The sequence below is a fragment of the Mya arenaria genome, chromosome 8 (genome assembly GCF_026914265.1).
Source record: "Mya arenaria isolate MELC-2E11 chromosome 8, ASM2691426v1".
NCBI classification, from domain to species: domain Eukaryota; kingdom Metazoa; phylum Mollusca; class Bivalvia; order Myida; family Myidae; genus Mya; species Mya arenaria.
The window spans coordinates 21,588,696-21,608,686 of NC_069129.1; the positions used below are offsets into that span (position 1 = coordinate 21,588,696).

Below are 19,991 nucleotides of genomic sequence, written 5' to 3' on the forward strand. Positions count from 1 at the left end.
ATGACATACTGATCCCACAGTCATCAACATGGATAAAGCATCTCAACGCATTCCTTCTTCCTGGGCTTTTCATAGCTACTTTGTATGTAATTTATTGTCTTGAAAGCTAATATTAATCCGATTGCCAAAGGCAGGTGTCAAAATAAGATTTTTTCGCTTGTGACTCACGTAGCACAGAAAACACAAACAGGTTTTGATGTTTACATGTAACAGTCTGATGAGGTAAATTTTGTTTGGTTTTAAAATGTTTTTAGTATACTAGGGTTTTACAAGAATTATTGTTATTTCACCATTTAATATGTTTCACTGTTTTGCAATTTTAATATGTATATATGGAAAACAAGGAAGCAAGCAGAGTAGTCGAAAGTTTAAACATTAACCCCGTTTAATGGCACAATGTCAACGCCAAGGACATCGAACACAGAAACAAACAATTATAAGCCAGAATCATGAAACAACAGCACACATCTCCACAAACAATACAGTACATATATTTTATATAAAACAACTAGGGGTGTTTATCAAGGATTTGGAACTTGGAATGGTTATTAAAATGTTAATTTACTGGAGGTTGAAACTAGTTTAAACTTTACTGGATTCACTCCCGAAATGACGTTACCTTTGCATACAATTTGGCGCCCTTTCTGTATAACTATAATCAAATGCCATTTTATATCCATTTTAGGCATCAAATAAAATTGAACAAATGTTAGTTTCAAACTGCATACAACAAACCGGGGATATCTTAAACGCTAACGAAATAAATGAAGCGAATGCTTCCATTAATTAATCTGTTAGCACTGGGAGGAAAGATATAACAAGAAGGGGTCTAAACCACCACCTGGTAAAAAACTTGTTGGGTTTTAAATCCGAAAATTTGTCATGCCTGGAACACAGCTGAATTGAGATTGGTTTGCTCCAGGAGGTCGTTCCAATGATGGATTTTAATAGTAAAAAGCTTTTTACGCTGGTTTTATCAGTGTAGTAAGCTTCGATTGTTTTAAATGATACACCGCAAATATATGAACAATGACGAACACATGATAGCTTCAAAAATTGTCACGTATATTATGTTACCTTCGTTGTGTATTAGGTGTTAAATTGAAAGTGTCTTAAGGTCATAGTATCATTATTTTGCTACATATCTGTGTAAATTAAACTTTAGTTAGCATTGAAAGTAAACACAAAGTTGAGGAAATACATTCATTGTTTTTATGACGTCAATACAGATTTAAGATAATTGAGGTTATACACATAATTGATACAATGACAATTAAGCACGAGGATCAAGGATCAAACAAAACATACAATGAAATAGATTCATACAACGCCACAATACAACAGGCACATTCAATCGTGGTTTTCATGTTTCATTTGCAGCTATAATTAATTACGTAGCTGTTTTTGAAATACAAACTGTTGCTTTACTTATTTGTACGATTTCCTTAACAGAAATAAAACCATATTTGATAGTTCCATCAAAAATATTAATGATTATAATAATAATAATAATAAGAAGAAGAAGAAGAAGAAGAAGAAGAAGAAGAAGAAGAAGAAGAAGAAGAAGAAATGTATCCACTAACTTTTTTAAATACATTGTATTTCTGATGTTTTAATTTAAGATAACACAATAAAAATTATCTATCATATCAAAAGAATAAACACATAAAGGCGTGGAAACAGAGACTATATGGTTCATAAGCACCCGATGGCTGACGTACTTAAATAAATAATAAACGAAACTAAATTACTGCTGCCTATTGCCCCCACCCCAACTTTGACAAAATTACAATACAAGGGATTCAAAAAATGAAATATTAAATATTTGATTTCAAACTTACCAGGGAATGTTTCTTATCAGCCATTCTTTGTTTCATTATTTCAAAACATCTCAGACTCTCTAAATTATCTGACATTGCAATACTAAACGTCATTGAACTTAATTCTTTTCATTTCAAATCACCTCTGAATGCTTCTCAATAGCTATTCCTTGTTTGATTTTTTTAAATTATTTTAGACGCTGTATTCTTGCATACCGGACGCGTGTTTCCGGTCATGTGACCAGTGCTGGAAAAACCCATCTTGCATACCCAATGTAAGATGAGTCACGCGCAACAACGCGCCACTTCTTATTTCATTTATTGCATGGTTAATGAAAAATATAGTATGCCATTTCAATAAAGCGCAATCAAGTATATATGTTTGCAAGACTTTTAATTAATATTGAACATAAATAATCGTTAAAAAATGTCATTCAAAATTACTGCGCTCTTTGACGTCAGTAAACAACGTCGCACGCGCTTTTTGGTGTAACTGTACAAAAGTTCGGCAAGCCTCGTTACCGGCTTACGCACGTGCCCTCGGGTCGGATTTTTCTATCCGTACCGAAAACACATGATAGATACTTATAATCTTTTCTTGGAATTAACTTCCCTGATATTACTGGATTTATTATTATGTATGTACAACGTTACAAAGCATTAATCAACGAAGTGCATTACATAACGTTGTCATTTCCCACGAAGATAAAATAATTCATATCATTATTTGTATAAGTATCTTCCATGGCCGAGAGTGTAAAATAGGTTCATTCCGATCCGAGCGTAGAGTGTTTTGCGGAAACGAGGTTTACCTATATGTGCATGTTCCTGCAGACAAATGCGCATTCGGAAACTCCTCAACAACCCGCACACACACCCTACATAATGGCATTTTATCATCTGTTAGTTATCTGTAATAGTTGCTGCTGTTTGCTGTTGTTTCTGACGTTTTTGATACGCTTTCTCTAGCCGTTGATGATCATGTTATCTCTGTTTATGCCGTTTGCTTATGCTGTACTCGGTTTAGAGTTTTAAATAAATAATAAAAACAATAGGTTTGATGACAATATTTACTAGCGTAAAAATTCATTCCACACGTCTTCTATTCGTCATTAAGGCACGAGCAAATTATTTCCAATGTTTTAATTTTGTAACAGCTGTTTTCTTGTTTATCTGTTTTGTTTAAGACAAACATATCACAATATGCATGATAATAAGACAGTTTACTAGATTAAAGGGACACTTTCTACCTAAACTTAACATCCGATAAAACAGCCTGAATTGAAAAATACTCGACCCTGGCTGTACGCAAAGGGCATTGCCTTTTTCAAGCTTATTAATTTTTCTAGACTCTGATGGATTTACAAATGTCTTGGCGATACACGTGAAATTGGTATAAACAAACAAATCTCAATTTCCAGCCAATGGTAGTCAAAATGTTATATCATTTATTCGAAAAAACAATTTGTTTATACTCCCGTAGTAATGCAATGTCTAAATTAGAAAACAGAGCTATTGTTTTTTTCAAAGAATTTATGAAAAGAAGATGGAAGTATTACCCCTTAGAACATCTAAATTAATGTATTTATAATTCAAAATTGTTGAAGCAAAGAGCAAATCCATTAATCCGGTGGACACATGTCAATAGTTTTGTTTGAGTTAGAGTGAGGTGTGTGCACTTAAACTGGTTTAAACCCCCAGTAAATTTACATTTTACTGACCGTTCCAAGGCGGTACCTTACAACACTTGATAAACATACCTAGTTTTTTTATATAGTATGTATGCAATGATGTGCTGTTTGTGGAGATTTGTGATGTTTTTCCATGTTTCTTGTTTGTGATTTTTTGCTTTTATGTTATAAAAATTATGTCTTTGGCGTTTACCCAGTGCCACTAAACCGGGTTAAGTTTAAACATTTTGCTACTGAGCCTGTTTCTGTAGTTTTCGCATATATATTAGTTCGGATCATAAGCATTCTCGTATCCTTAGCTAATCCAACGGTACAAACAACTATGTACCGTTTCAAAAGACACACTTTATGTCATGAATAATAAAATAATTGATCAATTACATGAATTTTAACGCTTAAATATTATATTTTTTTATGAGTACCGGCATGAATAAAATAATTTATGTGAATTCCGGATTACATCTATTCAAGAAATAAGTAGGTGTTTGTAGTGCAATATGCTTTGATAAAGTTTTCGCGTTATTCTTTTGGTAAACGGCGTATTGACCTTATACAAGTAAAACATATTTTGAATAACATATAGTGTAGCTGTTAATTTTGCTGTTAAAAATGTTCAATATAGGTCTTGTCGGGTTACTCTTGGTTTGCTCTGAACGACGATGTCTTATTGTAATTACAGCTTATATCCGTGTTGATGGTTGTTGTATTATATATTACGAATCTTGCTATTTAGTAACATAGCTTAAGTCCTTGATGATACACTAAAAGAAATTACATGTAATTCGAGTCTTTGATATTCGGTCAGATATTTTAAAACAATATTAAAGATTGTTTTCCCTAGAAGATTGTTTTGTATACATATGTTGATTTATAGATGGACACTCAAATGAACTAATCCATACATAGAAAAATAGACAGTAAACAAAAGACAAAAAAATCGCTTTAAAAATATTTTTTTATTGAAATATTCAACACGTATCATGAAGTTTGTTATAATATTATGAAACGTTTGTCACAAGTTTAATTTGTCACACAGTTTGTTTTCATTTATAAAAGCTCGTCAGATGCGTTTCAGTGCAGATGCAAAAAGGTGGTTGAACTATTATCAGCACACATTTAGGTGGTTAAACCAAAACAAAATGACCATGAAGGCTCTTGTACAGCAAAGGAATTGTCAGGAAATTAAAATACCACATTTAAATAATGTTACAGCAGAAACCATTGAAAAAACATGTGTTTTTGGAGCTTAAACGTCCTAATTTTCTAGTTCAGCCAAAATATAAACAGAATTGAATTGATTTTTTTTTTGTATTGTAATGTGTTTGTGCATGTGGTGTTTGTACGTTTGTGTCTCTAGTTCATTGTCGTTTGAACACTTGTTTTTGCCTGTTTCTCTGTTGTCGAAAGTTAAAGAATAAACCATGTTAAGTGGAACACAACAAAAGCCCAAACGTCAATGTTTATAAATAAATAAGTGTATTTTTTTAAACATGTTAATATTAATCGTAAACTTATCACTAAAATATTGTAAAAAAATAATGAGTGTTTTGGTATATGTTGTTGATGTCGCTTTTGCCGTTGTTTGTTATAATTTCTACTCATCTTGTTAATATGTTCGTTGATGCCGTCCCATAAATAAAATATTCCCTCGTCATTTAGAAGTCTTAAGAGTAAGAGCCGACAGGTTTCATTTAGGTTTCATGTTTTTTACCTCAGGAAAGTTGCTTGCCGTAGTTATGTAAGAGTTATTATTCCTATTGTTAGTATGTTTGACTGATGTTATTTTCGCCGGTTAATTCGCTTTGACATAATATGTATCTTCTCCTAAATTATCAATAACGCGCACTGATGGTAATAATCTCATTACGCCTTGACACTGCTAAAAGTAATATGTGATAGATATTGGCGAGTTACCTACCATATTATATTTTCAATGGCAAGTTTATTACTAATACATACACACGCACTAAAGTTGCCATGATGGAATATAGTTCGCGTAATGTTGACGATCATTTATTAAGTTTGACTGCTGCAGCTGTAAAGTTGTTGCTACCATACGTTCTTTTAATGCATGTTTATGTTAAACTCATTTGTCAATTTATAAACATTAATTTGCATTTTAAAAACTAATATTCGTCATGTATGAATATTTAACAAACTATGTACTAGATTATATTTCTTTTTCTATAAGATCATACTGTAGAACATAATTATGAAACTTCAATTAGTTATAAGAATCTGTTTATTTAAAAGCACAGTTAATACTAATAAAAATTTAAGTGATGCGAATAATAACTCGAATTTTTAGACGCAAACTGTTCAAACACAACCTGTAAACGATCACATTTCTATTTTTAGTTATCATGACATAGAACAAGGTATGAATAAACCGTCCCATTTAAAACCGCGGCATCGGTCATTTTCAAGGCAAACATAAGCTTCCCAAGCTGGATGGGTCCATCTATATTCTGTTGACATAAAATTAAAAAAAACACACACATATTAACAATTCAATCAATAACACAATGAAAAATGCAGGGAGAAGCCCAGATGCCGAAAAGAAAGTAACCCTAAACAGGGGCACAGACATGGGCTCAAACGACAATAAGCTATAGACATTAACATATTACATACACAGATAGAAACATAAAACAAAATTATCACCACATACCCAATAACAATCACCTTAAACAAGCCATACTCCCACTTAAATTGCGCTAACGTTAAATGATTGAATAATCGCCTTGGAACGGTCAGTGAAACAACAATTTATTGGACTCAAGTTTACTGAAGGCTTTAACTACTAAGCATGGCCATAGCCTCCCACTTGTCCCATCATTTAACAATAATTACTTTATAAATAGTTTGGACTTTTTTCCTGATGGACATTAGTTTTTCGCTTTTCATTATTTCTCTAAAATTCTACAAAATCAAGCGCACACTAAGGTTGGATAAAGTATTGCATAATCTCAATAAGAATTATCTATTAGCTTCAAGTGAAAATGAAGGTCAAGAAGGTTTATATATTCAGATGTTTATAAAATGTTTTATATTTGTCACATGATCACGCTTAAATACTGAATAGATTTGGTTAAGGATTAACCTACTTTCTGAACTTAATCAACATTTTGTACGAAACATCCCAATCCCTGCCAAATGATTCAGTATAATGGCATGATCATATTCACATCACTACTTATTCACGTTTGATATTAAAAAGATATCAACCTTAATCTTCATGGTAAATTTCTGTCGAAATATCTAAGCCTCTATTTACATCTGATTTAATAAAAGGCAGTCAAAACGAAATTGTTTTCCCTTTTTAGCAAGAATGATGACATACAGATCCACAGTCATCAACAAGGATAAAGCGTCTCATTGCATTCCTTCTTCCTGGGCTTTTCATAGTTATTTTGCATTTAGTTAATTGTCTAAATATAATAAGCTAAATTAAATATAAATCCGATTGCCAAAGACAAGTATAAAATTAATAATTTTTCGTTTGTGACGCATGAAGCACACAAAACCTAAAAAAGGGTTTTGGTGTTAACATCTAGTAGTCTGATGAAGTAGTTTTGTTTGGTTTTATAATGCTAAGTATACAAGGGTTTTGCAGAAAATATTATCATTTCACTTTTTAAACAGAAAAATCACATTTTGATATTTTGCACTGTTTTGGAATTTTAATATGTAAATGAACAACTACAGAAACAAGCAAATGAGTCGAAAGTTTAAACATTAACCCCGTTTAATTGCACAGGGTCAACACCAATGACATAGAACATAAAAACAAACAAGCATAAACCAGAAACATGGACCAACAGCACAAAACCCCACAAACAACACAGTACGTATTATATATATATATTGTTAAAACTATGAGTGTTTATCAAGGATCGTCGGGTACCGCCATGGAACGGTCAGTAAAATGTAAATGTAATGGGGGTTTCAACTAGTTTGTGTGCACAATGCCATTTTATTTCCTTTTCATGCATTAAATAAAAACAAAATGTTGGTTTCAAATTGCATACAACAAACTGGGTTATTCTAAAACGCTAACGAAATAAAGAAAATGCTGTCATTTATTAATTTGTTAGCAATTATCTCCACTTGGAGGATAGATATAACAAGAAGAAATTAGACCACCACCTGGTAAAATAATGTTGGGTTTTAAATTCCAAAATTCGCATTGTTTTGCTTCATGGGACCGTTTTAATGATGAATTTTTGGATTTAAGAAGTTTATTCGATAATCTTAGGTCTGTACTGACGTCCCAAATGATTTTTTTTTTCCTTTTTGTTTATTTTCAACGCTAACTTAAGTTTAATTCACACAGATATGTAGCAACAAAAGTGAAACTGTGACCTTAAGATACTTCCAATTTATGACTTAATCGACACCGAACTTGACAGTAACGGCCAAAAGGGATTGCAGCTTGTCTACAAATTTCAGTGTGTGTATACCATGTGATAAATTACGGCATATATGCTACGTCCGAAGGCAACATTTTGCTTAAAATTGAAGACATAAATCAAACTTTTCTTTAACTACACCATTTAAAATGAAACAAAGGACAGTCTATGCTACATAAGTAGCCCCGCCTTCGTATTATTACCGAAGTATGGTGACTAGTTTCATTAAACACTTCGATAAACCTGGTTTCAAAAAATGTTTTGACAGTGCTCCGTCAGACGGCAGTATAATGAAAGGTTTGTCGTAGTGTTTAAAAAACAAATCTCTAAACAAACTCTAGTAGAAGACCAAATGCGGAGCTCCGTAGGCGGTGTAGACTGCGCATTGTTTCATTTTAAATAGTGAAGGATTAGTGAAGAAATATTTGTTTAAAGTCTTCATTCAAAGCAAAATATTGTCTTCCGACGTAGCATTTATGACGCAATTTATCACGTGGTATAGTTACACTAGTTTTATAGTCGTTGAAAAAAACAACGAAGGTAACATAATATGCGTGAGAATTTTAAAAAGCTACCATGTTTTATTCATTGTTCATATCGTTGTGGTGTATCATTTAAAACACTCGTAGCTTACCATATTAACAAAACCAATGGCATATTTGACAGCGTAAAATACATTTAGTACACATACTTGATACAATGACAATTAAGCACGAGAATCAAGGATCAAACAATACCTACACTTAACTAGATGCATAGACCACCACATGGCAAGAGGCACATTAAATCGTTGTCTTTAAATTAAAAACGTTTTTGAAAAGAAGACTGTTGTCTACTTACTTGTAAGAATTAATAAATAAAAACAATATTTAATGTTTCCATTCATAGTTAAAGGTCGTCTTGTAAAAATAAGCAGTAACGTCATAACTTATTCATAATAATGTAAAAATATAACAAATGGCAGCCTTAAGTCTTCTTACCTTTAATTGACCATACTCTTCCTGTTTGTTGACAACAGATACATTTCACGTCGGAATAGTATAACTAATCCAGAAACCATCAACAGCCTTGTGTATTATCTTGAATACTTTTAACTTCGTTTTGTTCGTTTCTGTTTAACTTTCCGGCAAATTAGATTTTAAGAGTCATTTGCAGATCTCTAACTTGTGCATTCGTATATGGAATTCGAAACGCATTCTTGTTACGACAACCCATCAAAGGCAACTCAATAGCACAAATCACTCATTATGTACCAGTTAATGTCCTGTCTGTACAATGATACTCATATTATGGACTTTATGAAGGCAATGTTTTGAACAATAACGAAATGTCCCTACTTTGTCCTAAGTTATATCAAATCATGTCCTCACCAGGACAGTCCCAATCCTATCTTTCAACGTAATTGACAACTGTTTTACACTAAAAGGGATTCAAGAGGTTCATTCTTTAATTTCATACTTAACAGGGAATGTTTCCTCACAACCATTCTTTGTTTCATTATTTAAAAACAGATGCTCAATATTCCATGGTAATTCTCTTCTCTGAGATTGAAATACTAAATGTTCTTATACGTCATTCTTTTAATTTCAAACCACACATGAATGCTTTTCAATAGCTATTACTTGTTTGATTATTTTTATATGTCTTAGAAAATCTTTTCTCTTTCTTGGAAATTAACCTCTCTGATATGGCTAGTATTATCATTTTGTATGTACAAAGTAACATTGAATTAATCAAAGAAGTAAATTGCATAACATTGTCGTTTTCCACAAAGATCAAATAATTCATATTATTATTTCAATATTATCTCACATATCAACTTTAATCCAAACTACAAAAATGCGACAGCAAAACGAGGAAACTCCTTGATAGAAATAAAATATATGGAAAGACAGGTATCAAGATAGAAAGCTATCATCGCTGGTAGTTAAATTGTCGTAGCCGAATACATCACCGATAAGTCGTATTTCTATAATTGGTTTCTTGATAACAAGACATTCTTTTAAATGCATCATATATAGTTGAAAAATCATAATCAATGTTAGTCTGTCTCCGTCACTTGCACAGAAACTTAGTTTAGTTGTTTGCTATACAGAATGTTGATTTATTGACAAAATTATCACATGAATTATTCGATACACAGGCTATTACATTTTCTCTTGCCATTTTTTACCTTTCAACAGACCCACTTCAAAGGCTACAACAGATTGGTTGTCTCGTATTTTCAAAATTAAATCAAGTCATTTTGAGTGTGTATGCCTCTGTGGTCTAACGTTATCACTAATAATTGGGCATCCATCGACAATGCTGTGTCATTAATGATGTATACGGTTCAAGATAAATTTTAATGGAATAGTGACTGAATTATGTGTGTGACAGCAGTATAGTAGTTTATACTTAAGCTGAATTTGAGGAAGCCTGTAAACTTAAAGAATCACCCTTGAGTCCGTTTCCTTGGTCGAAACCAGAAATGAGACAATGTTGAAGACTTTTGTTTGATACCTACACCGCTAGACCACTCCCATCCTAAACTGTTCATTCACACATTAGCGCATTTTTGTCACTGCAAATAGTAAGACACAATGCCTACCTTTTTATATACTAAATCTTCAATAAATGTATACGGGAACTTTTGTAACAATGTTTTAATAACATATAATTTTTAACTATTTATTGATTTATTTTCAAATTACTCAGCTTTAATTAATACATTGTCGACAGTAGGAGTAGTAAAATGTTTTTGTATCAGTCTTTAAATGTACAATATAAGCCATTAAATTCTTTGTAGTTTTGTGCATTTGAATCAAATGTTTCGATCGAATGTTCAAAAATTGACTCTTTAAAACAACACCATCACGTGATGATCGTTTGATAAAAGCAGCTTGGAGAATATAAACATTTTTAAATGGTATTCACTTCATTCCAATGGTACAAAAATGCTGACAATGTGTTATGTGTCGGCTCTAGTATACACCTTTCCTTTTATTTGTTCTTGTGTTCTTGACAATACCAAGAGGAGGCGGGCGAAGGACGACTTTCATTGTACTGTTGTTTTGATGATTGATTAGAAAAAGCCGTATTGGAAAAGCTTCATGCATACTTAATAATGTATGTATTAGTATTTCGTTTAATGATGTAAAATATGAAAGAGATGTAGAATTTATGTTTCAAATGAAACGTCTTAAGCATTTAACCCATGAACGAATTCCTCGAAAACGTTTAGAGTTCAACCTTTTATTACAAAGATTAAGGAAAGTCCATTCAATAATATATTAGAATCTTATTGTTCTTCGATTTATTATATTGCAGAAGTGTACACTGTATTTTGATGTCTAAAAAGTAATTGTTATGCAGAATACATATTTTTTATGTCTTATTATGTTTTTGTCTTACCATAAATGTGCCGTGTTATTAAGCGTATATTTTCTTTCGGGGTTTGTCACTATAAACATTAAATTAACAAGAATTTTGTTTGTTTGTATTATTTTTTTCTTATCATATAAGGCTCAAATAATTCATATATGTCTGCGCTGCCCTTATATACATGTATCTGTGTTTGGTTTAAACAATGTAGTCGTAAATGGATTCACTGACATAGAGATGGGGATTGTCATTTACAGTTTTTGTCGTTCTAGCATTACAATGCGCCGCATAAACACTTGTATTGATGGAAAAACATTATATCAATATTTTTTCATACCAGTATGGTTGATTGTCTCAGATAATTCTTTTGTTTCATTTACATGAATAATGTAATTCGTTCCTTTAATCTACTCAGCAAGACAAAGGATATTCACATCAGATATTGTTGAGAATGATACCTTCCAAAGAGCTAGTGTTCCGACCAATTAGACCATTGGCATTATCAATATTCTAGAATGAATTTAAATATTTATCTGATGCGTTGTTTGTATTATTCTTATTTATTGACAAACGTATCTTTAAATTTATACGAGATTTATACGAGGATAAATTGATTGAAATCAAATGTGAAAAAAACATCATTTTACAAAGCTCATTTCATGCGAATATGACACGCTTATTAATTATGAGAAATAAAATTATATCGGAATATTTTATCCGTCTGATCAATAAATTAAAACTAATATGAACATCAATGTGCCTTATTAAAACAGCATTTCCATTTCGATATCAGACACATGCGTTTTCGGATAGCCTTCAGCCTTTCGAATAAATCAATCTATAGTTTCCATGACACACATTCAATACTTTAACGTACAATCGGTTAATGCTCTAGAATAATTTAACTTTTTCGTCATACTTTTGTAGCTGAAACTTAAAGTAATCTCTATTTTCTAGACAAACCGCATACACACCCTACATAATGGCATTTTATTGTCTGTAAGTAATCTATAATAGTTGTTGTTGTTTTCGTTTATTGTTTTTTTTCTCCCGTTGTGTTATACGTTTACTGTAGCCCTTGATAAATCCCGCTGATGCTATAACACATGCTATCCTCGGTTAACAGTTTTATTTAGATAAAAAAAACAACGATAGAATTTATGACAACATTAACTGGTGTGAAAATTTAAGGTTACACAGGTCTTGTTTTCATCATTTACTGCACGTCCATTTCCACTGATTCAATTTGGTAAAAGTTGTTTAAAGCGTTTAAGTGTTAACACATGAGTCTATTCCTCAGGAAAATCATTATTTGCAAGTATTTCAATAGGTTAATACACAGTCCTGGTGTTGTTTTAAGTGATGAAAGCCAGTAAATTAAATGAGACAAACATCATCTGGTAAAGAAACCCGTGCTAAATTAAAAAAAAAACAAAAAACATAGCACTTGAATGGTGTTTTAACCAAACTATACTTGGGAAGAAAATAACACCCTTACTGTAGGCATGATTCGTTCTAAGGTTTTCATGTTACCCCATGAGGTTTTAATAATATCTTGAGCGTTGCTGACAATCATGACAGAGACAAGTTCATATTGGTCTTAAACGTTTTGATAGAATAGCCATTATCCGAAGAATATCATTCACTTGCTCTAGACATTGTCGTAAATTATGTATTAGCTAAGATATAGTCAGCAGAAGGCTCATGATAACCAAAGGTACATTAATCTGGCACATTTTATCCTGGGTCATGGGAAACGAATATTTTACTCTACGGGAAACATATGGTGTCAATACAGTTTAGGCCAAATTGCTTGTAAAGGAATGTAATTACAGCTGGGGAAAGCGATAAAAGCCCAAACATATCTCAAACTCATACATAGGAAGAAATGTGTTTGCTGAATTATTATGATATGGTATTAAAATGTTTGTTCAAATATACATGTCTCGAAACAATCTATCAACGGAAACGTTCAAAATAAAAAAAAACTGTGATAAAGTCGATGAAGATGATCATGTAATCAATATGTGTGATGATAAAATTCTATTCAATGGAGCAATATTTTGAAAAAAAATCAACTTTACGTATGAACAATATATCAGAAGAAAGAGTTGCCAGCAGTTAACTGCAATCTTCTCATAACACAAAGCTTTAATTAATCAAAAATGTCATTCTGTGGTATTTTTGGTATATAATAGTGTTTATGTTTTAACAAGGATGTGTAAGACGCAATTGAAATGTAGTTCCTTTAAAAAAACATCATTAGATAGAAAAAGCACTTGACACCAAAAGGTGACTTGGGGTTAATTCTGTAAAGGATATCTAATATGAAATCACTTCCCGAAGACATGTTGTTGTTTATTTGTGTTACTAATTGTCTCTTCAACGCGAGAAAACTACGTCCTTATTAAGTGTAGATTAGTATGTCATCAAAGAGACTTCTTTCAAGGGGTTTTATAAAAGATAAACTTTTTGGATTTGCGTTGCTGGATGTTCTATCAGATAGCAAAATTACAAATATGCAAAGACAAATTTGATTGTTTTTCATTTAATAAGACTGAGATCCAGGAAGCTCGTCTAACACCTCATCTTATAACATGTGTCCGTGGGAAAAGTTAGAGCTCTCCCGGGGTCTTCTTGAATCCAAGATTAAAACTTCTAGTTGAATCAATTTAACGCATTGGATTTTTTGTGTAACAATAAATGTCAAAAAGAATCTTTATAAAATAGCCATTTAAAATGAAATCAAGTATTAAATACGCCAAGTCAAATATTTAAGTCTTTATCATGTAAACCTGTGTGTTGCTTACATTATCAAAACTAATTGAAATAACTTCACCAGAAAACAATCATAGAAACGTCGAAAGTTTCCGTGCTTCATGTGTCACAAATCGACAAGTTGTTTAAATACGGCTTTTTCAGTGCAAACATACTAAATACAAAAAAGTTTAACTTTGAACTGCAGCAAAGAATGAATAATGTCCATTTGGATGACTGTGTGATTCGCCGTTAAGGATTTATTTTATTAAATAATGTGATTCGAGGCTTTGACCTGCCGTCAAAAAATACCTAGACGTTTAAGGCTGATTTCCGTTTAATATCAAATGTGAAGAAACAGTGACAGAAAATTTATGAAAATATAATAATGCCATTATATTGATTTATTTGGCAATGATGTTGGTGGTATCGTACAATACGTTACTAAGTTCACCAGGAGGAGATCAGGTTTGGACCAAATATCACTCTTGCGATATATATTTTTTCCAAAAGTGCTTAGAGGAATGCTCCTTCTATGCATTGGATGTAAACAGTAAACAAACACAAATGTTGGAATTGTTATGTGTGTTTCTAAAATAGTCTAGTGAAATGCTTCTCGAGGTAACAGCACTTATCAATTTAGAGGAAAGCATTTAGGAAAGGTATTTTAGGATAGTTTACTGATCTCACAATGCATATCTTGTCTTCTCTAGCAAAATTTATTGCAATATTTGTCATCTGGTCAATATTGAAAAATTTTAGTATTGTCTGTTAAACTTAACAAATGCCATCAATGGTGATGATATGGACACTTTAAATAGATGAAACAATTTATAGAGCATATTTCACATCCGCCTTAAGTCAGAATTTAATTAATTTCATTAGGATACATCATATGCTGTAGGAAAAAAACGAACATCAAAAGCTGCGCTCGTTTACATTAACAAAGGTGTATTCATTAGCATTTTTCATCAACTATTATCTTATGGTTAACAATTGAATACCAGGTTTTATATCTCATGAGAAGCCAGCTTGCTTCAAAATGTCAAATGAAATCCAATTTTGCTCGGCATTTGCTCATTGATACTTAATTAACCAAAACTTCAAAAAAAAAATCACTCAACATCACTTAACGGATTGCAAATAAGTAAGCATGAATTAACATAAATTATTGATCTTTATTAAAATCTGTGTACACAAATTGTAATTTAAGCCTATGGACATGTAAATCATATGGTATGTTATTAATCCAAACATAAAGCGGATTTGTTAACAATATCATGCAAGCCGTGAAAAAAGTATATATAAGAAATAATTTAACATAATTTATTAAACATAAATTTTATTTTAGTATGAACAGTATGCAGTTTTCATCTTCACAAGCACCAATCTGTAGAGAAAATAGTTGAAATAAGTATCAAAACGTAGAAAATTTCGAAACACTGTGTTAAAGACAATGAACTATAATGTAAATAGATTTTCACATTCATGGCAAGAGGGTTGCATTGTCTTTTTACGAAATATGAAATTAAGCAAGCGTTTTGGTCCAGGCATGGAACATTTGGCAACCTTTTTTTGGCTTGGCCTAACATCAAAGCTAGGCGGATCCATTTGTAGTCCCGGGGTCTTGTACAGGCGGATTTGACTCAGTATTCCAACCAGAAGTTCATCTACGTGGTGATTTAGAGCTGCTGATGTTTCACAGTATTTACAGGTGTACTGCTTGGCTACGGATCTTCCTTCTGAAAATTATGTTCAATTTTGTACAAGGCAGTGTACATGCATATTTTCATTGATACATGGCAAAACCCGACGCAGCAGGATTCACAAGGTTATACAATAAGTTGTTGATTTGCCAAAAAAATATTATTGCACACGATTTGATTTTGAACACTCAATTGAACATATATTTGTTAAGATTATATTCATGTATTGGTTTGTTTTAAGCATTACAGTATCCCAAATGTTCTTTTCATTCCTCTTATGTTCCAATTTATATCGACACCGGTTAGTCATGTTACAATAATCATTTTGAATTTATCGCATTGTTTCGTGTGTTCATAATAAGTGATCGCCATGATGCATAATTCCTTGCTAGCGCGATTCATGGAATGCGCACGCGTTTACTACATTGCTCATACAGTATGAACATTCGGTAAAATGTGATCAAATATTCGTTTGATAATAAGTTTTATCTTCCGCAGCAGTGTATTTACTGTTTAAGAAGATGATCAGCAACATATGTTTGTATAAACGAATAATAAAAAGTTGTCGCGTTGTCTTCCATTGTTAAAATGACGTAAAACTGATCCAATCTGAGCGTCATATTGAAACAGCGACAAAACCTCATGCGTGTTTTCAAAATGCATTGTATTTCCAGAATGTTTTGGCTGAATGTATATATACCATAACAGTTTGAAGAATAAAGATGAGAACACTGGGAGAATTGCATTTCAATAAAACTTTTTCTTTCGAAAAAAACAACAGAAAATCAGATCAATGTTTTCATAGATGTCGTAACAAGATCGTAACGGAGTGTAAGGTCGATACGTAATATTACAGCAAAATAAAATGACCAATTAAACATTGTGTGGATCGTGTGAATTGTTTCGTGATAATGATGCATTCCTTTTACATAATAAAACATGTGTGCAACGTAAACACATTGTGGAACAACATCAAAAGCTTAAAAGCTATTAACAATGTCAGTTTGTCTCTTTATCACTTGCCCTCGGTATCAAACAGACATCGATTAATGAAGTGTGTTTTAATATACCGGAATGAAACAAGGCAAGAGGCAAAGTGAACTTTTCATATGAAGAACATGATATTACCTTCTCTCGTGACTTTTCTTTTTCTCACAAGGTCGATTTTGTTGGCGATGAGAACGGAAGGTTTGTCTTGAATTGCAAGTTGATGTCGTATGAGGTACAAAATATCAACAGCCGCCTGATAACTCGCCATATCTGTGATCGAATAAACAACTGCAAATGCGTCAAACGATTGGCTGGACATCTCCTGCAAATGGAAGATAGTGATTGTTGGAAATTGTTGAAGCCTTATTGCTATACAAGAAATCGGGTTTGAATTGAAAATAATGTACCAATTATAATAATTATAAGATATTAAGTATGAATTAATATCAACAAACTAACTCTAATCATGTATCTAAAGTATCTGTTTGTGAGGGACAGAACTACATTCGTTCTTTATTGTTGAAGTGCGGTACAACGTGAACCGTTATTTCACTTTGTAAAATATTTGTAAAGCATTTCGCATTTAATGCCTTTTAGAAATAACAATTACTGCATATTAGATCTCTGACATTTGAATAGCATGCGGGAAATTAAATGATTTTCCAGAAGGATATTTAATTTGAAATGAAACAATCCATGAGAATATAAAGCTGTTATCAAAGTAACATACAAACGTATAAAAATATTTCATACACATTAGCGGATTAATATTGTAGATATTTTTACCTGTAAATTAATTGGTCGGTCAACAATGTTTAGTGTTGTCTCTTCAGAGTTTAATAGAACCGTCACGTGACGATCTGTTTCATCGTCATCTGAAACAAGAATATATACTTGGTAATTAAACAAATACATTAACACTAACTAGTATGCACAGGGGCAGTCATGGGCAATTTACTTGATCTGATGTTTGATTCGATAAAAAATATCAGACTTAATTCAAGCAAACTGAAAGACTTAAATTCGTTAAGCGAATTGTGTTTTTCTAAGTAAAACGAGGTACAACTAAGATTTCTTTTGTATAAATGTTGCACAGGTAATACTTGTCTACAATCAGTACGTTCAGTTCTTTTCTTCGTTTTGTCTATTTTAAATAAAATATTATCGCACGTTCACATTCGTTTGAAAAGCTTTTGCAAAGTTGCTCTCATAAAATTTAACACTTTAACAAGGATACTCTGAATTACCATTTGATCGGAATGATATGTTTATTTCTGAAGATGCATGATAACTTTTAGATTTAGGAACATGAGGTTAATAAGTCAAATTGGACATATCACTGATTATTGTTCAATCGCAACTCATGACATAGTTCGATTCCAAAGTAAGCACCAGTGGAACTGACTCTACACACTCAAACGATTAAATGTCATATATTCAACTTGTTCATAATTACCTTTTATTATTTTTTTGTTATTTTGCAGAGCCGGAGATAAAACGCATCACGAGGGGAAATACCAGAACTCATTTCTCTGTATAAATAGGCCGATTCAAACGAGAATACCTAATTGAAATGCTCTTCACTATAAACATAAAACGTTGACATTTCCAAGCTTACTTTTTATTTCCAGAATCTGTTTGGATTTCAAAACTATTTGACACAACACCGGAAACTCTTTTTTTTTTAACAAACGCGTGATCTTATCCTATTTTGACGAGATCAAATACATCGCGGTTGAAATGTTTGCAATGAGATTTCAAGTGTTATTCACTAGTAGTCAAATGGAACGATGGAATGAGCAATAAAGAAAAATCATGTGTTTTAAGCCTGATCGTTGACGTATTGACAATAAACAAAAACTCATATGAGTGCCAGATACAAGACCTAGGCGGCAAATATTGATTGCAGAGCTTCACAGATCATAATGTTGAATATTTGATATTATATTTGTTTTAATTATAAACATAATTTTCGATTATTTTCTTACCGTTCTCTGTTTCAAATGCAACAAACTCCGATGTCATAAACTGATTGGTCAAAGACGTTATTCCGACTCCTTTGTCTCCAAGCATGGCAACTTTATGAATAACTGTATCCATAGATCCCGTACTGTCCGCGGTATCACTGTCTCGGGATTGCGTGCTGTTAATTCGTTGTCTGCTGTTGTTATGTGATCTAGCTCCCCCATGCTCGCTATGCATTGCACTCCCGGTTGAGTTAATACTATTAGAGCTCCGTTTAAAAGAGTCCCCTCTGTTAACAATCCCCCCTTTCGATGTGGTTTTAAATGACCTTACTCTTTGCAATGGCTGTTCGTCAGATGTTTCCTTGTGTTTCGGAATATTGCCAAAAGATACAGAGAGAAGGTTCGCCGAAGGTGGTGGTAAACTGCTTCGTCTTGGTCGGTCACCGTCAACGTTTAACAGTTTCGGTCTGGGTCGGCTACGGAATGAGCTTGATCGTCCATGATGTGCTGTTGGTGTTAATATGGAAGAGCTATGACTACCCTGTTCCGATGCCAGTATTTGTATTTTTCTTTGGTTTTTGTCTGCAACTGTTCGCTCCTCGTGGTCTGTTTTGACGTCGTTTGAAACCTCATGGCGTATTTTAGGCACACTGTGTTTTCGCTCATTTTTATCTGCATTCATCGCTTTCTTTGTCATTCCTATGAACAATACATTCAGTCAATTTACAGCATCATTAAGTGAAAATACACGCATGGAAACACGGCATTGTTATTAGGAAAAATTTCTACCCATACATTATTCGCACATTATTTAAGTTCCGTAATAAAATCAATGATTGTATAATAAATTTAAGCTACTATCGTGTATTCCAGTACTAAAATTTTTCAATCATATGTCTCTTCTAACCACTTACAAGTAAAATGTATACCTGATATTTCTCAGATCGATACTCCTACTAGAAGCCTCTCCGATAAAAGCTTCGTTGTAGCGCCGTAACAAAGACTTTATACCAACAGACAGATCAGCATCGAAAGTATAGATGTTCTACAGCTCTCTGGAGATCACGTGGTTTTCTTGACAAGTCAGTTCGACTTGGTGCTGAGTATTATTGCACGTTTTATCGCTTTTATACACAATACTCGAGATAGCAGATGAATGTTGTTTAAGATGTGAAAGATGTTAATGAGTGGAAAATAAGCAAACTTACATTTTACTTGGATTGTCATTAAAATGTTATGCAAATAAATGTGTCATATTGTGGTTGAGAATCATATATAAAACAAA

General features: G+C 32.5%; 1 protein-coding gene across 1 annotated transcript; it reads right to left on the reverse strand.

The window, feature by feature from the left end:
* Positions 1-15,448: 15,448 nt before the first annotated feature.
* Positions 15,449-19,712, reverse strand: LOC128244054 (GTP-binding protein REM 1-like). The gene is made up of 5 exons (XM_052962071.1): positions 19,636-19,712; positions 18,728-19,405; positions 17,526-17,614; positions 16,878-17,061; positions 15,449-15,785 (listed from the first exon to the last, which is right to left on the reverse strand). The coding sequence occupies exons 2-5, from the start codon at positions 19,401-19,403 to the stop codon at positions 15,505-15,507; spliced, it is 1,230 nt and encodes a 409-aa protein (XP_052818031.1). The 5' UTR covers positions 19,404-19,405; positions 19,636-19,712; the 3' UTR covers positions 15,449-15,504.
* Positions 19,713-19,991: the final 279 nt, after the last annotated feature.